This window comes from Canis lupus, chromosome 36, assembly GCF_048164855.1.
Source record: "Canis lupus baileyi chromosome 36, mCanLup2.hap1, whole genome shotgun sequence".
NCBI classification, from domain to species: domain Eukaryota; kingdom Metazoa; phylum Chordata; class Mammalia; order Carnivora; family Canidae; genus Canis; species Canis lupus.
The window spans coordinates 11,579,936-11,601,712 of record NC_132873.1 but is presented as its reverse complement, the minus strand read 5'-3'; the positions used below and the strand labels follow the sequence as shown (position 1 = coordinate 11,601,712).

Below are 21,777 nucleotides of genomic sequence, written 5' to 3'. Positions count from 1 at the left end.
TCATTTTTTTGAAGACTTGTTTTTATGTACTATCCCTCTGATTCTTATTCCCCATCCCTTTGATCACTGTAATAACTCCAGGAAAGAGAGAAGAGAGCTATGATTGTTACCAGCCACAACTTAAAGAGGAGGATACAGCAAACTAAATAGTTTATTTAAAATCAAATGAGTAATAAATGGGCAAAGCCAGAACCCATAGCCACTCTAAACCCACATCCTTTATATTTCGTATTTAATCACAGATACAAAGTAAAGAAAATCATAATAATGGTATACTGTAGTTTGTAAGACTTTTTTCTTTTAAATGAGCATATGGACAAATGTAGCAGGGTTTTGTGGATTTTTTTGGTTTTTTGTGTTTTTTTTTTTTTCAGTTTTTCCAATAGGTAAAACAATGAAAGAATAATGTCCCATCACTCTTTCCAAGCAAAGAAACTGACTGGTGTACATATGTAGACATATACTGAATTCTTGATGAAAGCTAAGCTGGTCACTTTGAATCCCTTGGATGAGTTGTCAATTTTGCAAAGACCTCCAAACACGCCCTTCGAATCTATTATTATTTAAGATTAGATTTGATATCAAAACTACAATGCTTAAATCTATTATTATTTAAGATTAGATTTGATATCAAAAATACAATGCTTTGTATTTATATTTGTATTTATACTTTATTATAAATAAGTAATCAGAAACAATATTAGGCAGAAATTCATTGCGATAGCAAGCAGACCTCATTCACTACAAAACTTGCTCCCACATAACTAATCACTTTTCTGAGAAACAACATCATGTACAAAAACACTGAGGTATAGTGAAAATAGTAAGTTTAGAAGGCAATGACACTACACTCTAACCTCAAACATGCTTCTCCTTTGCTGAGACTTTGGACTAATCACTTTAATTTTTTGAATTTTAATTTATTTGTGAAATGGTAGCAATAGTACCTATATCCAAGTAATTCACAATATTGTTAAGTTTTAAATTATAATAAATGTATACGAATTTTTTTGTTTGTTTTTAAATGATGATCTACTTAATTTGGTTATTTTTATCTTGTTACTTACGTGGACATTTCTTGACACAAAATGCTCCATATGTATACTTTGCATTGAAGTTATGCTCCAGTTGAAAGGTGGTTGGATTATAGACAAAAGTTTGAGGACACTGAGTAACACATGCTCCACTGTCATTGAAATTCATGCAGGCCTGCAACATAGCAAATATTAATTTCATTTAAGAATAACCTTCATAGGGCATCTGGGTGGCTTAGTGGTTAATCATCTGCCTTTGGCTCAGGTCATGATCGCAGGGTCCTAAGATCGAGTCCCACATCAGGCTCCTTTACAGGGAGGCTCCTTCTCCCTCTGCCTATGTCTCTGCCTCTCTCTGTGTATCTCTCATGAATAAAAGGATAAAATCTTAAAAAAAAAAAAAAAAAGAATAACCTTTATAATACTTGTTAAAGGAACACTGTTGTAACAGCTTTGTGAAAAGGATAGGTTCTTTATTTATAATGTTTATATTTATATATATGTATGTGTGTTCTAATATTTCAAAAAAATATATAAAATGTGACAGCTTTATAGTTAATTAAGTACTCATTGTTAGGTTCACAGTTGCACTAAACTCAAACTTACAAAACTGTTTTTCCAATGTCAATGAATACATAATCTATACAAAGATATTGATGTTCAAGTCACCCAGTAATCTCCAAACTAATAATTGGTTTATTAAATTATTAAAATTAACTAAGAGTGGGGACACCTGGGTGGCTCAGCAGTTGATGGTCTGCCTTCAGCTCAGGGCATGATCCCGAGGTCTGGGGATCAAGTCCCGCATTGGGCTCACTGCATGGACCCTGCTTCTCCCTCTGCCTGTGTCTCTGCCTCTCTCTGTGTCTTTCATGAATAAATAAATTCAATCTTTAAAAAAATATAAAATTAAATTAACTAATAGTAAAAATCTTTTCAACTCACACTATTCAAAGGGTGTATGGTGAGTCTCAGTGCTTGACACTGACAACAAACTCCCCAATTCTCTGTAGACTTTCCATAAAGCTTTGTTTGCAAAACCTCAGTGCAGTAAGTGACACAGTAAGCATATCCATCACCATGGTATAGTGAGAAAATACCGTGATAGTCATTGAAACTGGACTTGGAGAAAATGCTCAGGCAGGTGACTAGTCAAGTGTAAATATAGAATATGTAATGCCAAGATGAAGAGAAGCAGCCTATACTTAGCCCATAATTAAATGATGTGCTGCCATTTCCTATGTGGTCTTTTTCATAATGCCATACCATTTGGTGAAAGCCATCAAGTTCAAATAAAACAATTTGTTTCTTCTGACTCTTATATTTGTATTGAGACCTCAATTTGTTAATAGATTCAAAGGCACTTGAGAAGAATCAAAAGACAATTTTACCACATGAGACATATTTGATATAAAAATAGAATATATGTATAAATACACAAAAGCATGGTTTTCAAAAAAGGTGATGAACTAATTCTCTTAATTAAACAACTTAAACCTTCAGAGGAATAATTGAGACTTTGGAAGGTAAGCTAATACACACTCAAGCTATATTTCATATTTCATCATAAATTGTATGTATGGTTATTAATAAGTACTAATTCATTCTGTTTCCTCAAAACATTTTCTTCATCAATTGTTGTTTTAGCAAGCACTTTATCACCAACATGACAATTCCCTGATGATGGTCTACTAGATGCATAATCAGAATGAGACTCACTCATGATACATTATTCACTAAAATGACATTTTCCAGGAAGAATCTATTAAAAAGCAATCTACAAAACTCAGTAAGTTTTAATTTATGGCTATAAAACTTCATGTGTCCTCATAATTGCTTTACGAACATACTTTATGCAGTGTCGTGCACGGATTGCTTGGCAACAAAGGGACATAAACTAAAGGAATCAAACAAATTTACCTTCCAAACAGCATGTGAAATAATGTAACTTACACCAAGGCCTCGGTCTGTCGTTCTTGAACATTCTGTACCAAATGCCATAGTGGAGTCATTGGACCGTTCCATAAAAGTAATGAAATGAGAATTCTGAGACTCACCCGGCACGCTGCTTATGATGATAATGGAACCATGAAAACAAATGCAATGAAAACCTTCTAAGTGAAAGTTATGGCTATTGTTGGTGTTTCTTGTTGTTACTGCTTTGGGCTTCTTAACACACTACCTGCTTAGCGTCCTGCACATCAAGCTTTATCCTGTGTTGGCTGATAGGCAAAGGACCTCAAGTCCTGCTAAGCCTCTTCCTTAAATTTTTAACGTTTCTTCACTTCCTCCTCTCTACTCACTTCCTCAAATATATACTTTTGTTTCACTATAGGATTAGGGTCGACAAGTTAAGTTTCTTGCGACATTAAGAAAAGATTATCTATATCATAAGAGCTTTAATTCATGTTTTGCTTATTTTCAGAGTTGTCAATATGAAAAAAAATTCAATTCTAAATATATATATGGGTATTCTCTGGATATTGGAAAATTAAAAAAATGAAGTTCTGTTGTCAGCAAAACAATTTATTTTATGATTTTTTAGCTTAAAATGAAAATAATGTCTGTATATGAGATTGTGTTAACTATAGCTCACAGAACTGTTTGTATTCAAAAAAAAAAAAAAAAAAACAGAAAGAACTATATTGGGGATACTAAAATGTAATTAAAACATGTCCCCAACAAGCTATAAATGTTAATTTTAAGGAAAGAAAAGTGCCCCTTTCTAAAATAAAAATCACACAGATTAGCATATAAATTGCTTTAAGCATGCATTTGTAAATCTTATAAATTATGAATAATATTAACTTGTAAACAAAAAAACTGGGAAATAGTTAAATTCATGAATTTATGAATAATCTTGAAATGTATAGCTATGATCTTAAAATTTAAATTAAAAAAAAATTCAAAAACTCCCACTCAGAAAACTCAATGATGCAACAACATATAAACAGGTAATCAATGTATATTTTGGAAACACGCTTTTAGCTTTTAAAAAGATATCTCAATGTGTTCCTCTTCACATTCTCTAATATATCTCACCTGTAATATAAACTACATCTGAAAGACACAATTCATTTAGTAGAACAGAACAATCCTAGTTAATCAATAGCCACCCAGTGAGGGAATCAATTATAGGAAAGCAGAGCCTCTTTCTTAATCCTAAAATGGTTAAATTTGATCTTGTTTTAATAAGATTCAATGTGCCTGAGTTCAACCAGGAAGGAGGGAGATGGGGAAGGTAGAAGGGAAGCTCCAAGACTTACAAAGCAGTCTGTGTCCTTAGGTCCTGAGCAGCCCCCAGCACATTCTCTATGACAGCAGTCACTGACATAGGGCCCATAGCACCTGCCATCACACTGTTCTGCACACACCGTCCTTGTCACTGTGGAAGACAGAGAGGGGACCCTGATCAAAGTCAGCCACCAAGAAAAACTCCTAAGGTGCTTTGAGTAGCTGAGAAAAGCTGAGCTTTCGGGTCACAACATTCAACCCACCATTGACTCAACACGGTGACTCAATACAGCTAACAATTTGCCGAATGAAGCTTGCAACAGGTCAAAATCACTGTACAGAAGCCTTCCAAATGATACAAACATTTGTTTTTATTTTCTTTCTTGTTCCAGCAAACACTGTGTTTTACAAGACCACCATACAACTTAGAAGGAAAGAATCAAATTTGAAATAATTGAACGAGGTATTTTGGCAGGTTGCAAAAGATGGAGTCAGCTGTGAAGTCAATTCACAAATGTACACAGTAAGGTTTTATGACAGAAGATATCCGCAGAAATAACCTAAGCTGTTTAGTGGTCAATGCAAAAAAAGAGAAATATAGACTACTACATGATTCACATTATATTTTACACAATTCATATCAAGTAGAGAGATAAATATAGATATAGAAAACTGGTCGGTAGTAGCATAACTTTGTTTTCTTGAGATTTAAGTGAAATTTCTACCAAGTTTCTTGTGTAAAGAACAGAGCAACATCCTCAAAAGAAAGAAGGAAGGAAGGAGGGAGGGAGGGAGGGAGGGAGGGAGGGAAGGAAGGAAGGAAGGAAGGAAGGAAGGAAGGAAGGAAGGAGAGAGACACATTCATAGTAGACACAACACAAGTTTCCATTGGTCTTATCCTGTCCTTTGATCCAAGTTGACAGCACACTACTAGGGTATGCTTTAATAAAAATCGATGCCATAGGCTGGAGCATCAAAATTATAGCACTGAAGGACACTTATCTCACTTATTCCAAAGAGATACATTTAAAGCACTTAGAGAAATGCATGTCACAGAACATGTACAGCACATCACATCTTCGCTTCTGTATTTCCACTTCAATCTGGTTTCCTTAGATCTTTCTGATTAGTTCCTTAAAGCCTCCTTCACTGCTACTACAGCAAGACTCTGCCCTTTAAACAACAGTATTCCCCAGAGCTGGTCTTGACAATTTTCTTTGGGTTACGGGCTCATGCCTAGATGAAATCATTCATCCCCTACTTTGCATACCACCTACAGGCAGATGACATCAGATCCAAATCTGAAGTTTCTCTTGAGCAGCAACATGCATTATTGCCAGCTGCCTACAGAAGACCCCATTTAGATGTCCCAAGATGTATATTATGAATGTAACTCACTTCCCCACCTCTACCAATAGAGCACATCTCCCTCTTCCATGCCCTTCTCGCAGTTATTGGTAGCACCATCCATTCAGTAGCTTGGCTAAAAATTGGGGACACATTTACTCTTTCTCCTTTTCCCTCACCCTCGCTTCTCATACCTAACAAAATTATCAAATAAAATTACCAAGGAAGGGACGCCTGGGTGGCTCAGCAGTTGAGCATCTGCCTTTGGCTCAGGGCCTAATCCTGGAGTCCCGGGATCAAGTCCCACGTCAGGCTCTCGGCATGGAGCCTGCTTTTCCCTCTGCTGTGTCTCTGCCTCTCTCTCTCTCTCTCTCTCTCTCTCTCTCTGTGTGTGTGTCTCATGAATAAATAAATAAAATCTTTTTAAAAAATTACCAAGGAATATTTCTCATTACTGTCCCTCCTCTCTACTCCAACTTTGTTTGGAAGGTAATCTCTAAATAAGTACATAGCCTTCTAAAAAGGTTTCTCAGATCCCAATTAATCCCCCACGCTGTTCTAAAAGCAATGACTTGAAAATACAAGCCACTGCCTATAAATCAATGCTGTTTTGCATAGAAAACTTGTCATCCCTGTACTAAAGGAGTAAAATCCTTACTTAGCAAGGCATAAAAGTCCTTTATCAGTTAAATACCATCTCTGTATTTAATGGCATCTCTCACTGTGCTCCTCACATCCAACCACACACAATCACCACTTGCGATGCCTGATTTCTTGTATCATTTCTAATTTTGACTCTCATTACCTTTTTATAATGCTTTCTTCCATGCTAAAAGTCTTTCTGTCTTCTTCGCCTAGCAAATACCCATCTATAAGATCCAGGTCAAATGTCACTTTCTCTCTGACATCTCCAGATAGGTCTCTGGGATGACTTCGTTTATCACTCTTTCTTCTGAACAAGGGAGAAAGTTAATGCAGATTCTACGTGGCCTAGGCTCAAACCCAAACTCTATTCTTGTGATGGGCAAGTTATTGAATATCTCTGCATTTCACTTTTCCAGTTTTAAAAAGGCTTTAGTATTAGTACCTACCTAACAAGATTGAAGATAGAGATATAGGTATAAAGTGCTTCACAGGGCCCCTGTTAATAGTGCTCAGCAACTGTTACATATTATTTCACTTACCATACTACATTGTTTTTGTTGTTGTTGTTGTTGTTGTGTTTTTATGTTTGCTCCCCCTATTAAACTATTAGTTTTTTCAAGTCCATTGCCTTATTCCTGTTTTTATCCTTAGGGACTGGCATTTAGCATACAAGAAAGTAAGTGTCCTCTCTAACTAAATAAATCACATGTTGCCAACACAATGAGTTATTTGTTGACTGCTTTATGCACATATCAGAGAAAAAAAATGTAGGGGCACCTGGGTGGTGCAGTAGGTTAAATGTCCAACTTTTGGTTTCAGCCTAGGTCGTGATCTCAGGTTCATGGGGTCAAGTCTCCCCCTACGGGGCTCTACCCTCAGTGCTGAGTCTGCTTAAGACTTTCTCTCCCATTTCCTCTGCCCCTCCCCACCGCACTAGCACGCTCTCTCTCTCTCTAAAATAAATAAAAACAACTCTCAAAGAAAATGTAGAGAGTTAAAGAGGTAGGGCACTAACGCTAAAAAAATGCAAATACACAAATATTAAAATACCAAGAAACAGAGCATATCAAAATGCAAATAGCAGAATTGTTCATGTTTATTAGTAGTTAATTTAAATGCTCCTTAAATTCTGCTATCGTTTACTTCATGATTCCATATTTCACTTGCATCCTTCCTAATTGAAAATGATTATGATATTCATAAATGGCACATAATGTTTAAATATGAACCATATTCCTCTTTTGGACATGATTATATTCCTACTTATGTACTAAAAAAAAATCAATACAAACATCAAATAGAGTTTAAACAGAAACAACACTTGGACTCACTCTATGTTTCGTTTTTATTTTGTAAAAATAAAGTTATATGAGGGGTACCTGGGTGGCTCAGTCTGTCAAGTGTCTGCCTTAAACTCAGGTCATGATCCCGGGGTCCTGGGACCCAGCTCTGAATCTGGCTTCCTGCTCAGCAGGGAGTGTGCTTTTACCTCTGCCCCTCTTCCCATTCATGCTTGCTCTCTCTCTCTCTCTCTCTCTCTCTCAAATAAATAAAATCTTTATTTTTTTAAGATTGTATTTATTTATTCATGAGAGACACAGAGAGGTAGAAACACAGACAAAGGGAGAAGCAGGGTCTTCCCTGGGAGCCTGAGGTGGGACTTGATCCCAGAACCCCAGGATCACATCCCGAGCCAAAGGCAGATGCTCAACCACTGAGCTACCCAGGGGTCCCTCAAATAAATCTTAAAAAAAAAAAAATGCACTTACAAATCCAGAGTTAAAATGTGTCTTTTTCAAATCTTCTATAAGATGATAAGAAGTATAAATAAATAAAGTATAACTTTATTTTTTTTAAGATTTTCATTTATTTGAGAGAGAAAGAGAGAGAGAGAGAGGAGGGAGAGGGAGAGAGAATCTGAAGCAGACTCCATGCTGAGCACAGAGTCCAACTCCAGGCTTGATCCCAAGATCACCAGATAATGACTCCAGCTGAAACCAAGAATTGGACACTTAATGGACTGAGCCATCCTAGTGCCCCTGTGAGGGCACACTTTGCACTTGAAATTTGGAGAGCATTAAATTTTGAAATCATTTTTTCTGTTAAGTATTCTAATAGAAATTTCTACATAGTGGGGACCTAGGTGGCTCCCTTGATTAAGCATCTGACTCTTGATTTCAACTCAGGTCATGATCTCAGGGTCCTGGATTCAAGCCCTGTCTTGGGTCACCACTCAGTGGGAAGTCTGCTTGAGACTCATTCTCACTCCTTCTGCCTCTCCTCAGTTGCACACATTTGCACATGCTCTCTCTCAAATAATTTTTTTAAATAAATTTCTACATAGTAAATCAATTTGGCCTGTCCCTTTATCTTCTTTCAGTTTTTGCTCAAATCTCAGTTTCTGAGTTAAGTCTATCCCTATTCAATACTGAGTTATTTCTAAACTACTAATTCCTGATGACTCTTTCGCCTTCCCCTCCCTCCCCTTCTTACCTTTCTTCTTTCACTTTTCCTTTCTTCCTCCATCTATGTTATAACATCAATCACGATCTGATATATTTTACAGCTCACTTATGGCACATTTTATTTATTGGTAGATTCCAATGTCTAGAACTGTACTTGTCATCCATGTAATTTTTGTTTATATTTTATATATATCATATATACACAGTACATGTACATTATATACATGAAATACATCCAAACAAATTATAACCACTCATTAACTCTTCATATTCATACATTAGGGTTACATTGATGTTCCTATCTTGTATCCAAGTAGTGTATTTATTTAGATACTCTAATTAGTAATTCATACTTTTTGAAGGAAACACTTTCAGTAGACACTTTTGTAAAAAACAAATTCATATATAATTCATCTCTTCCAGATTTAACAAGGCTTTTTTGATGTACCAAAGTTGCTAATTGAAATAGCAGACATATGTTAAGTAAACAAATTACTAGATTTGAAATTAGTGTTATCACAGAATAGTCTATTAACTTGCTTTAAATTGACAGGCATTGCTCAGCCAGAAATAGCACGAAGCCTATTAAAAGCAGTAATAGCCTATAAGTCACACCATAGTTTAATCTTAGGCACATATGTCTAAGTGTTCATTTCTATTTTTAACTCTATGGTGTTTCAAGGTAGTACATAAAATATTTTGCTTTCCTTCGTTTATATACTTTGGTCTTTCCTACCAAATTAGAAAATTAATGTAGGTATAATATTTATAAAGATAATTTAATCATGATTTATTTTTAAATTATTTATTAAATGTTCACATTAAGATCAATTCTTTCAGTGAGTATACTATTTAAATTCGATAATGTTTTAAAATGTAATCTAACATAGTACAGTCTTATGTTCAATAATAATTATTATGCTCTGAAACATTTAAAATATGTACATTAAATATTCATATGTGTTGAGTCACCTTTAAATTGTTCAAAATAGCAATTTCATCTACATAGTGGTCACATATCACACATTTTTTCGGACACTTTGATCTTAGATATGCCATTCCATTTTAAGAACATACAAAGAAATCTCTAAGTCATTACTTTTCGAAATTTTGACTTAAGATATTACTGAGAATTATGGGATTTGCTTCAAAAGCAGTCTACAATTCATTTTTAAAACAAAAAGATGGAGCATCTGGGTAGCTCAGTGGTTAAGCATATGCCTTTGGCTCAGATCTTGAACCTGGGGTCCTGGGATGGAGCCCTACATTGGGCTCCCTGCTCAGCAGGGAGTCTGCTTCTTCCTCTGCCCTTCCCCCTGCTCATGCTTTCTTTTACTCTCTCACTCTCTCTCTCTCTCTCTCGAATAAATAAAATATTTAAGAAAAAATAATAATAATAAAGTAAGATACATTCAAGACTAAAAATAGCACTTTTTGCTGTTATGGTTTCTGTATGCCTTAATTCCAATTGAAAGTTCAGTAAGCATGAAATATATTTAGAAGTGTTTGCCTGACAGGTAATAAAATAAGTAAGCAAAAAGAACAAAACAATACACTTAATCTCTAAACAGTGATGTGACACAGTTAAAAAACATTTCTTCACATTGTTATGTGAGATTTATTTTTAGAAAGAAAACATTCCCTTTGTACTATCTATTAATGACATTTATTGATTAATAGTACTACCTAATATGAATTAAACACATCAAACTATACTCATATTTCATTATGATGGAAAAAACAAAACAAAACAGTTCCTGAAATCAATGAAATAACTCACTTAGCCTCCATGGGAACATTAACTTATAATTGCTTTGGTTATATTAATTTCCACCCTGCCTGAATATTATTTAATTAGATTCCACCCCCACCCCCATATTTAGTATCTTTCCTAAATTGCTTCATTGGGTGTATTAAAATATTTGGGTCAAATTTTAACTAGCTTATTCATTGATGGTACATCACTAACTGTGATTGTGTAACATAAAAGGTAAAATCTGGGAAGTTAAGATGTTTATTATATTAGGCTCAGTAAACTTGAAATTGGGAATGGAGATTCATCCAACATATCCATAAGAATCAGATGGGGGATGCCTGGGTGTCTCAGCAGTTGAGTGCTTGCCTTCAGCTCAGGGCGTGATCCAGGGATCCAGGATGGAGTCCCACATGGGGCTCCTTGCAGGAAGTCTGCTTCTTCCTCTGCCTATGTCTCTGCCTCTCCCTCTCTCTCTCCCTCTCTGTCTCTCATGAATAAATAAATAAAATCTTAAAAAAAAAAGAATCAGATGGATAAAGTTTAAGAAACCACACATTCCATAGTAAGGGGATGCTGTTGAGAGAATATCTATCATCTCAAGAAATTAAAGTATTTGTAAGTAGCATTAGACATCACTAATAAAATGAATGTCTTAATTACTTCTTCAAATATAACAATAATCATGTTTAAAGTTACTCCTTTAGAAATTTATTTTATTTAAAGTACTTTGACAATTTATTAATTATTTATTATTGCTTCCTATGAATTACAAAGAAGACAAAGAACATTCATAAATAATGCAAAACAGAGCACTGACATTACAGGGACAAAATGAAAAGATTTCTGTCCATTAAAAACTTAAATACGGTTAAATTTAGGCAAAGTCTTTATAAGTGTTTTCTTCTCCTTTTCTTATACTCTGCCACTTTTCTCTTTCCTTTCTTATCTGCTACTTCTTTCCTCATTTCCTTCATATCCTCATGCTCAGGGCCTTTTGGTTCTGTTCACTTCCTCCACCCCTGGTTCTGAACCAAGCTGTATATTAGACCACCTCATGGGACCTTTCAAACTCTAATATGGGAATTCTTGTGTTGATGAAGACTATAACTTGGTCAATCTCAGTGGGGCCCAAGATTGCCCATTCTAATAACTCCCAGGTAATGTCATTGTCTGCTGCTCCATAGACCTCATTTTAATTAAGTAGCAGGAAATAGAATACTTTAGGGAAAAAATAAAAAAAGATTTAGGGAAATCTTACTATTTGCAACTACATGGATGGAACTAGAGGGTATTATGCTGAGTAAAATAACTCAATCAGAGAAAGACAATTATCATATGGTTTCACTCATATGTGGAATTTAAGAAACAAAACAGGATCATAGAGGAAGGGAGGGAAAAATAAAATAAAATAAAATAAAATAAAATAAAATAAAATAAAATAAAATAAAATACAATACAATACAATAAAATAAAATAAAATAAAATAAAATAAAATAAAATCAGAGAGGGTGACAAACCGTAAGAGACTCTTAACTCTAGGAAACAAACAGGGTCGCTGGAGGAGAGGTGGATGGGGGATGGGGTAACTGATGATGGGCATTAAGGAGGGCACATGATGTAATGAGTACTGGGTGTTACTTGCAACTGATGAATCACTGAACTCTACTTCTGAAACTAATAATATGATATATGTTAATTAATTGAACTTAAATAAAATTTTTTAAATGCCTGGGAAACATCTCATTCCTATAAAAAAAATTTACCTGCGGTGTTCCAGGATTTGCCACTTTTGATAAACTTCCCAGGTGTGGCCAATATGCAGTCTTTAAAGTTGAGAATCATTACTCTATCCAGCAAAAATGGGGAAAACTCTAGATTATTTATATCATTTGATCGGTGACTGACTATTCTTTGAAATCCTACCATATTGACTGACCTCTTGCTTTAATTTCCTATTTGTGTTGTTAAGCCTCTACCACCCACTGAGTGAGCAAACAAACAAAAATCCACATGCAAGCAGGTAGGAAGATTTAGGAGGAAAAAACCTGAAGTGTGAACAGAAATACTGCTTGGCTGATTGTGAAGGCAATAATTTCAGAGTGCAAGTAAGAGATCATCAGAAAATGACTTCCTTCTTTCACCTCCTAGAGCTGTCTACATAGAGTATCGTTGAACGGCCTCCAATTCCATGGCTAAACACATTTTAAAGCACATTTATTTTATTTTTATTTTATTCTATTTCAATTAGTATTCAGTGACCTGCACTTTTATGCTGCCTGTACTATTTCTGTTTATTGACCAGATTTCGACAAATTGTGTTCATGAAACATATCACGTCCCATTAAATAGATAGTACTTCGGTGGAATGGTTTTAATGGTAGGCTGTTTTCAGCTACATACTTGGAGGTTTGAACAAGAAGAAAAATGCTTGGGTTAAGCCAGAGGTGATTTGAGTTGGATGGGAAGAAGCATTTATTGACTATTAGAGTGATAAAAACACTGTAATGAGCAACTGAATGGGCTTCTTGAGCCTCTATTTGTCAGTATTTAAGGAAAAACTCTTCTGGATCCTTTAGACATCCACTTAATTAGAGACTAGGGGCTTGAGGAAATGCTCCTTGGAGGTACCCTTTAGTTCTATGATCCAATACTTATTCCTATGAATGGTGAAATTGTGACTAAAAAAAAATGAACACTCTGGGTTGCACAACATGTTTTCAGAAGGTTACTATCATCAAGATATACTTTGAATGAAATAAATAAAGCCTATGGACCATCCAAGAATACGCGTTACTTCTAGAGAGTGCTGAAATGTGTAGAAAATCAAGTTTAATGAAACTAACACCAAACAATACACCACTACTCATTTTCCCAAAGGAGAACAATTTTACACATTTATGTGTCCAGTGCCAAGTAGACTCTAAGAATCACATAGGAAAATTGAAAATAAAGATGCTTGTCCTCCTTCATTCTGATTTAGTATGCCTGAAAAAGAGGCTAGACAATTCTTTTTCTTTTTTCTTTTTTTTCTTTTCTTTTTTTTGTCTTTTTTTTTTTTTTTTTTTTTGTTTTGTTTGCTTCTTGTGGGAGCTCTAAGGTTTTTATAAGCATTCTTGAAAATACCAAAATTCAAAACCTCTGCTCTAAGACTTTTCTTCTTCCAGTGAGAGGTTACTCCAGGAAAGGTAAAGCATTTATTTAGATGGGAAGGGAGAGGTGGAAATGGTTCTGAAACTGCTGCTTCCTATCTCACATGCTACCTAGATCACAGAATAATGGAGCCAGTATTTGTTGCTGCACAGACTGAGCCCTCAAGATACATAAGGCTACATCCTGATTTGGACAAGGGAGAAATTTGTACTTTAAGGATTTATCAATTATTTTAACCAACAACCTAAGGCTTAAATATTGAAAAGGCTCTCAGGGAAGGTATTTAGTTTTTGTTTGTTTGTTTTTAATAATGGAACCTAGCCAAACAGATTTATTAAAAAAGTGTCTAGGCCTTCCAAACTACAGCAAGCATACTCATTTTCACATCACAGAAGAAAATGTAATTGATTATCTTTTATTCCTAATTACTAATTAGTCAGAACTAGCTAGGCCATACCATGAGGCATACACTCCCTCAGGTAACAAAATAGTTTAATCTTAAGTGCACTAACTGCCATAGTTCATCTGAAAAACATGGCAAATACTCACAAAGCCATTACTGAAACTGACATTCAGAGTCAGTTAATAAAGTATGCCCAGATTTTGGCAGCTACTAATCAGGTCTGACCCTTGTCCCAGATAAATCCCTGGTGGCCCACGGGCTATGACATGATAATGTTGTTAGTTGTGTTGAATAGGAAAAGAATCTTGTCTAATCCATTCTTCATCACTAGCTGCTTTATTCATTTATTTAATGGAGTTTTATTCAATCTATTCTTTAGACACGCTCAGTGATTCACTGAGGGACCTTAAAACTGATTTTAAAATACACTCTTGGCCACCAGGGAAATTCTCCCCTATTAATAGATTATTAACATCACCAAACTTGATGAGTCACAATCTGAAAAACCAACAGTACCCTATTACCTTAATTATAAAGATATTCTTGAAAGCAAGGATGACTTTTTTGCATATACCTCATAAAACTGTATATATTGGTTTCAAATAATAAAGGAAGCATATGGATCCTCATAGGAAAACCCCAAATAGTGTTCTAAAGAATAATTTTTATATTAGAATTGAGGGCTACATCTTATGCCACACAAATAAGTGATATGCTGTTACAATCATAGTAGACCACGTCTCCACTTCCAGACTTAACAAATACAAAACAAAGCAAAAGAAAACAAAACAAAAGCTACTGGATTTTTGCTTATTTTAGTATATTGGATAAGTATGTCCTTATCCAAAATAATGAATGGAAACAAAGATAATCTCTCCTACTCAATAAACACCTGGATGAATTTCCTTCTCAAATTGAGGAGGGGGGGTATTGACAATTTTGTGATGAAAATAATCACAAAATATTAAAATATAAAAGAGCCACATATATCAGGTAAGCAATGAATAAATAGTTGCTGACCTCCTGAGTGATATCTAGTCTAAATTTCTCATTTTATTGATGAGAAAACTGAAGTTGAAATAAATAAACTTGCCAATGTACAAATCCAAAATAATTCCCATCCATCTCTGAGAGATATATCCTTCGAGTTTTTCAGGCAGTTTCTAGTTTGTTCACAACACACAGAGCCCATGTTGTGAATAATCAGTTTGGGGATTAAAATGCCAAATGATACAGAAATGCTAGGAAAAATATTGCATTTAATAATACTAGAAAACTCGAGGCACCTGAGTGGCTTAGGTGGTTAAGTGGTCATTGGTTCAGGTCATGATCCGGGGTCCTGGGATGGAGTCCCACATCAAGCTCTACATTGGGCTCCCTGCTCAGCGGGGAGCCTGCTTCTCACTCTCACTCTCTCTCTCTCTCTCTCTCTTTGCCCCTCTTCTCCCAGCTCATGCTCCTTTCTTACTCTAATAAATAAATAAAATCTTAAAAAAAATTACTAGAAAACTCAAAGCTATCCTCAGCTAAATTAATATGCCCCTTTCTACTGTCAATTTTTTCTTCATCCAAATCTACACTCATTCACTTTATTTTTGTCTCAGATAAAGGAATGTTATTTTTCCCCATTTTAGGTTATTCCCGAGCCACAGCTTGCCTAGTCCTGTAATGTTCAAGGCCAAATTCTTGCATGGGAAATTATTTATATTCTTTTATAATAAATGTCTTTCTTTACTGGCCATTTCTTCAAAGCCAATTCTCAAGATTCTCATATATAAAATAGGTTAAAAATTAATCCTCCCTTGATCTCATGCTCTTCATTATCCTCAGAAAGCCAAGTATTTCACAAGAGTTATCTGTAATATATATTTTCTAACACCTCTCAAATATCTATGCCTAGACCTTCTCCACAATGTCTCTAAATATCTCACCTGAGTTTCTAACTAGTAACTGATTGTTTACTGGGCAGTTCTACTTAGGTGAATCAGGGATATTTAACATTTACAAAGGGCAAGTCTCAGGGACTATTTCTATCATTGATTCAATTGCTCAACTCAAAACTTGGAATTTACGTCAAATTTCTCCTCTCTTTTCCCTTACTGCCAAATCAGTTGGTTACTAAGCTTTATTATAAATTCTATTGTCTACCTCTTAAATTGCCTCCTTCTTATCCTGTTTCTTTGTTTGGCATGTTCTAGACCCATTCTCTGCTCATCTGATGTCTTTACATTCTTCAAGGATCATCTCTCCTTTATTAACCCTTCACCAAATCTCTTATCTGTAAGCCCTTCCCCTACCTCTTCCCTCCCATTCCTTCTTGGTGACCTAACTTCCTGTCACACAGATTTCTGTCCTAGTGCTTACACCATTGTATCATAAGTTGGCAGAACAAGTTAATTATCCCTGTGTTACAGATGAAGAAGTTAACATTTAACAAATACTAACTCGCCTATCTTAGATCACAGACTAAGTTATTATAAAGTGGAGTTTGAATTAGTATCCAGACTCTTATATATCTTCATTAATATGTTTACATTAAGAACCTCAAACAATAGGTGTCTAGATTTAAAGACAAAAAGAGGTAGGGGTGGGAGGAAAATAGTTTCAGAAACTATTTTATTTTATTTTATTTTATTTTATTTTATTTATTTTTATTTTTTTTCATAAACTATTTTAAATACCAACATTGAATAACTAAAATGACCTACTCATATCTGCTTTACAGTCTTGAAAAATAATTTATTTTGGAGTCATTTTAACTAACAACATAATTATGATTGGTGCATAAGAAAAACTAGGACATTACACGAATATTCTTAAAACTTACAGCAAAAGCCATAGACAGAAGATTTTTTTACATTTAGCATTTTATGAAATCTTTTCTGTGGCTGAGTTCAAACTACTGATTTTACAGAGGAGGAAACTGAGGCCCAAGTAGGGCCAATATTCAAGTCCATATCTCTCTCAGTAATAAAAACAATAGTAATTTTGGAGTATAACCACCTAAAAGAGTTGGAGCACAAACGTACTTTAAACATAAAAGGAAGACGGCTTTCAAAATATTACTTTTTGGGGATCCCTGGGTGGCTCAGTGGTTTGGCGCCTGCCTTTGGCCCAGGGGGGATCCTGGAATCCCGGGATCGAGTCCCACATCGGGCTCCCTGCATGGAGCCTTCTTCTCCCTCTGCCTGTGTCTCTGCCTCTCTCTCTCTCTCTCTCTGTGAATATCATAAATAAATAAATAAATAAATAAATAAATAAATAAATAAATAAATCTTTTAAAAAAATCAAAATATTACTTTTCTTCATTTGGACATATTTTTGAGATTTTGTTAAAAAGGTAATCATGTCCACCTAAAAGTTACATTATGCTTCTTTGCAGTGTTTTTTTTTTTTTAATGATTTTATTGTTGCTGTTTTATTTTTAAATCTCAATTTAGAGTAAAAAAAAAAAAAAAAAAGCCCACATTTTATATCATGGCTCAGTACACATATACATGATGAAAAGTTTTAAGAAATTATAATAACCCTAATTATGTGAAAGTACTTTGATATTGTCTCTTTTGTTCTATTCTAATTTGGTCTATTTATTCTAATCTAATTTGTTTCAATACAAATTTAATATTAGGCAGGGACTACGGAAGGATTTTACAATCCACTAATGAATTGCAACCAGTAGTTTGAAAGCACTGCTAAACTGCATAGACAAAGGTCAAGTAGGAAATTAAAGAAACTAGTCCTAGTGCTCCTTTTACATATGTGAGGCAAATTGGCCTTCCAATGAATATAGGAACTCAGAGCCATTGGAGATGAAATTTCCTTTTTCTGAAGTTTTAGGATTCCTGAGCCTATGAGGGTTTATTTTTTTTCCACCATTACAACTGGAAATTTGGGATAGTTAAATCTTAATTTCTCCTGTATGACAGTAGTATGCTAAACTATGGGCCCATATAAAACATTTGGGATTCTCTTTGAGCAACACATTTATAGAAAATAATACATTATAGATATTAAATAAAGCTTTTTTAGGGCAGCCCAGGTGTCTCAGCAGTTTAGCGTTGCCTTTGGCTCAGGGCTTGATCTTGGAGTCCCAGGATCAAGTCCCATGTTGGGCTTCCTGCATAGAGTCTGCTTCTCCCTCTGCCTGTGTCTCTGCCTTTCTCTCTGTCTCTCATGATAAATAAACAAAATTTAAAAAAATAATAATAAAGCTTTTTATTTTTATTTTATTTCTAAATATTTTATTTATTCATTCATTAAAGACACAGAGAGGCAGAGACACAGGCAGACAGAGAAGCAGGCTCCCCATGGGATGCCCGATGTGGGACTCTATCCCAGGACCTGGGATCACACCCTGAGCCAAAGGCAGACACTGAACCCCTGAACCACCTAGGCATCCCTAAATAAAGCTTTTTATGCATTATTAATATATTCTTAAAATAAATTATAATCACTATGGTGTGGGCAAAATTAGGCATTCCCTCAATGTTTTTAAAGTTTTACAATAAAGAGGGTATATTTTTTTTGCTCTTCTATCCTTTTAAAAATTTTGGAATTACAGAATCAATATACATGATTAGAGAAATATAAGTACAGTATTAAGTTTTTAGAGAATAACTTATTTTTTTACCACAGCAATAATCAATGTTGATTTTTAGGTGTCTATAAATTCCTGACCTCCCTGTTACAATTTTATGGTAGTATAACAGTTAACATGAAAGACACATTCTCACTAGAAATTATCATTCTTTTTTAATTTTGACAATCTAAGAGTGAAAATCATAGCTTTTATATCATTGATTATAAATGAGGTGAAACATTCTTATAAATTTCCTGTGTAAATTTTAATTCTCTTAAATTTCATTAAAATATTTTGTTTTAATAATAAAAACACTATTACATAGTTAAAATGATCTTTTTCTTTTTAATTCTCAGTTATATTTTAAAAAGACATAACCACAGACATCCCATAATTTTTATCTAAATTTTTTTAGTACTTTCAACGGTTTCATGCTTTTTTATATATTTAGTCTATAATCTTATTCTATATCATGTCTTTTAAACTTTTTTTTGTTTTTTTTAAGTAGGCTCCACACCTAACATGGGGCTTAAATTCATGACCTGAGATGGAGTCGCATGCTTTACCAACTGAACCAGCCAGGTGCCACTAAACTTTTAACACACAATTCATCTCATGTCTTTTGTTTTATGGTAGGGTTCTAACTTCGTTTTGTTACATACTGTGAACCATTTGTTCCAACAGTACTTATTGAATAATCTATGCTTTGTCGCTTTTTCCTAAAAAAAAAATGCCAACTTTATAAAAACTAAATTACTCTATCGATTTTAGTCCCCATCTGGACTTTCTATTAGATTCCATTAGGCCAATTCCATTTTGAAATAATACCGTACTATTTGTTAAAAAAAGAGACAGCAAGCTCAAAATGGAGTCCAGTTGCTAAGCCCCACGTCAGCAAATCAGGACTTAAATCCTAACCTAACTGCTGTTTAGATCCTTCAGCATATGAACTTAACCAGCCAACATGGAATTACCTGGGCAGCATTAGTGAGATGACCTTCCATTCTCCTTAGGAAAGCAGCCTTGCCTGAAACAATGCATGCTTTACCAATAGTTGCCTTCTTTCCACTCCTTTTTTGCCTTTAAAAATGTGTCCTTTTCTATAGCTCGGCAGAGCTCCTTTCTATCGCCTGATGGGATGCTGCTAGATTCATGAATCAGTGAATAAAGCCAACTTGATCTTGACATTTACTTAGTTTACTTTTTTAAAAAATATTTATTTATTCATTCATTCATGCATTCATTCATTCATTCATTCATGAGAGACACAGAGAGTGGCAGATACATAGAGGGAGAAGCAGGCTCCCTGCAAAGAGCTCAATGTGGGACTCAATCCCTGGACCCCAGGATCACGTCCTTAGCCGAAGGCAAAGGCTCAACCACTGAGCCACACAGGCGTCCCTACTTAGTTTAGTTTTTGTTAACAGATTTGGTGGCAGCAGCAGGATGGAAGGAGACTACCAACAGCTTAGAGGACAGGAAACACAGGGTGGTTCCCCACAAACACTTTGGATTCACTGTCTTTCTCACTGTTACAAAGGCCATGGCTAAGCTCCTTGTAGGTTCACAGCTCCACTGTCTTTGCAAGGAGCTCCCAATTCTAATTGGTTTTCCAATCCAGGGCAGGTCAGCTTTAGCTGGAGCTGAGCCTCTAGCCTTTCAGACCACAACCCTCAGGTTTTTGAATGGGAAATCCCCAGCCCTTAATTCTGTCCCAAGATCCACAAGGGAACTATTAGGGGCAATGCACAGTTCACATCCACACTGCCTTCCCACCCCACTCCACCCTGCCATTGCACAATCTGCAATTGTTGATGACTGATGGTTCAATTCTCTCCTGGGTCCGAGGTTCTATAAGGATTGTTGGTAGTGCATACAGGGCCTCCTCTTGGCCAAGACACAGTGACATCTCTTGGTTATGGCTAATATATCAAGGTATATGATTTGTTTGCCTTATTTTTGTGTAGATAAAGGCTATCGCTAATGGGGATTTTGGAGACCAAAAAGCTGTGAAAATTGGTGGACACGGGTTGAGCACTTCAGAGTTGTTAGAGTGCTCCCCTCAAACCCAAAGATTTCTATGTTAGAATAAGTTGGCCATGGAACAAATTAGATTGATAATACATTAACCACCAAACTCAAGAAAATTTCTATGTAGAAAGGTATACTGTAAAACACTGCATAATCCCAAAACTCGTCTCCTTTAGGTATTGGTTTGGCTTGAGAAATCCAAAGGTTTAGCTAATGGTATCCTTAACCTCTAGAGCCAAGTATACAACTTCCTAGCATACCTGTTCATTTTATATCTAAGAATTATGGCCCTGGAAACTATAAATACCTACAGAAATAGCAACATCTTACTAAATTTGTTTTGTGTCATGGAAATGTAGCTTCTTGGTAGCTCCCATATTGGGGATTCCAAAATATGACCAGACAGTAATGTGGGTTCAACTCCATCTGTGGCTAGGGTCCTACTAAACTTCCGCCATCCCTCAGGGGAACGATAATGTCCATTAGAAGGATTGTTCCAATTAGATACGATCATTCATTTAGGAAGTGCACTTAAAAGTAAGAGTTCCAAATTAAACAAAACTATAGAAATGGAATAGCTATTTTAGTTGGTATGTAGAAGATTCCAAAAAGCTTCAAAAATTCCAAAATAGCTTAATTAAAAGTTAAATTGCAAAGAAAAAAAATAGTTAAATTGCAAAAAGCTAATGAAAAACTAAAGACATAAGAGGTACCTAAAACAAAAGATTATAAGACTATCATAACTTTTACTGCTCGCCTCTATCTTCCTTTTTAGTCTAGTAAGCCCATGTCTGAACTGTGTTGTACCCTGAACTTCACCCTGTGAAGTCCCCTGAAGGGACCTCAAGACCATAAATAGAAGTCCACCGAGTTAATGGCTTTACAGACATACTGACTATCTGCCTTAGAAGGAGGCCCTCCATATGGGCCCCTCCCAGAGCTAATGAGACTCTGAGGGATTTTCTGCTAACCTGCTACACTTATTCTCTTAAATAGGCAAGGGGAAACTAAATTAAAATTAATTCTAAAAACCTTGCCAAATTCTGGTAAATATCAGAACTACATGCTTCACTTTAAACCCCAATCAGAATCCACAGATGGGATCCTGGGAAAACTGGCACAGGCACACTAAG

At 35.2% G+C, this 21,777-nt stretch overlaps 1 protein-coding gene across 8 annotated transcripts in view; it reads right to left on the bottom strand.

Moving 5' to 3' along the window:
- The window catches only part of ERBB4 (erb-b2 receptor tyrosine kinase 4), a 1,106,221-nt gene that overhangs the window by 299,520 nt on the left and 784,924 nt on the right, over positions 1 to 21,777 (bottom strand). For 6 of the 8 annotated variants that reach the window (XM_072813218.1, XM_072813216.1, XM_072813219.1 and 3 more), the window contains exons 6-7: positions 4,301 to 4,419; positions 1,068 to 1,209 (exon numbers count right to left, since the gene is read on the bottom strand). In XM_072813218.1, coding sequence (XP_072669319.1) covers positions 1,068 to 1,209; positions 4,301 to 4,419 — 261 coding nt within the window. The remainder of the gene's footprint in view (positions 1 to 1,067; positions 1,210 to 4,300; positions 4,420 to 21,777) is intronic. The other 2 variants (XM_072813222.1, XM_072813223.1) reach the window with 1 other exon arrangement.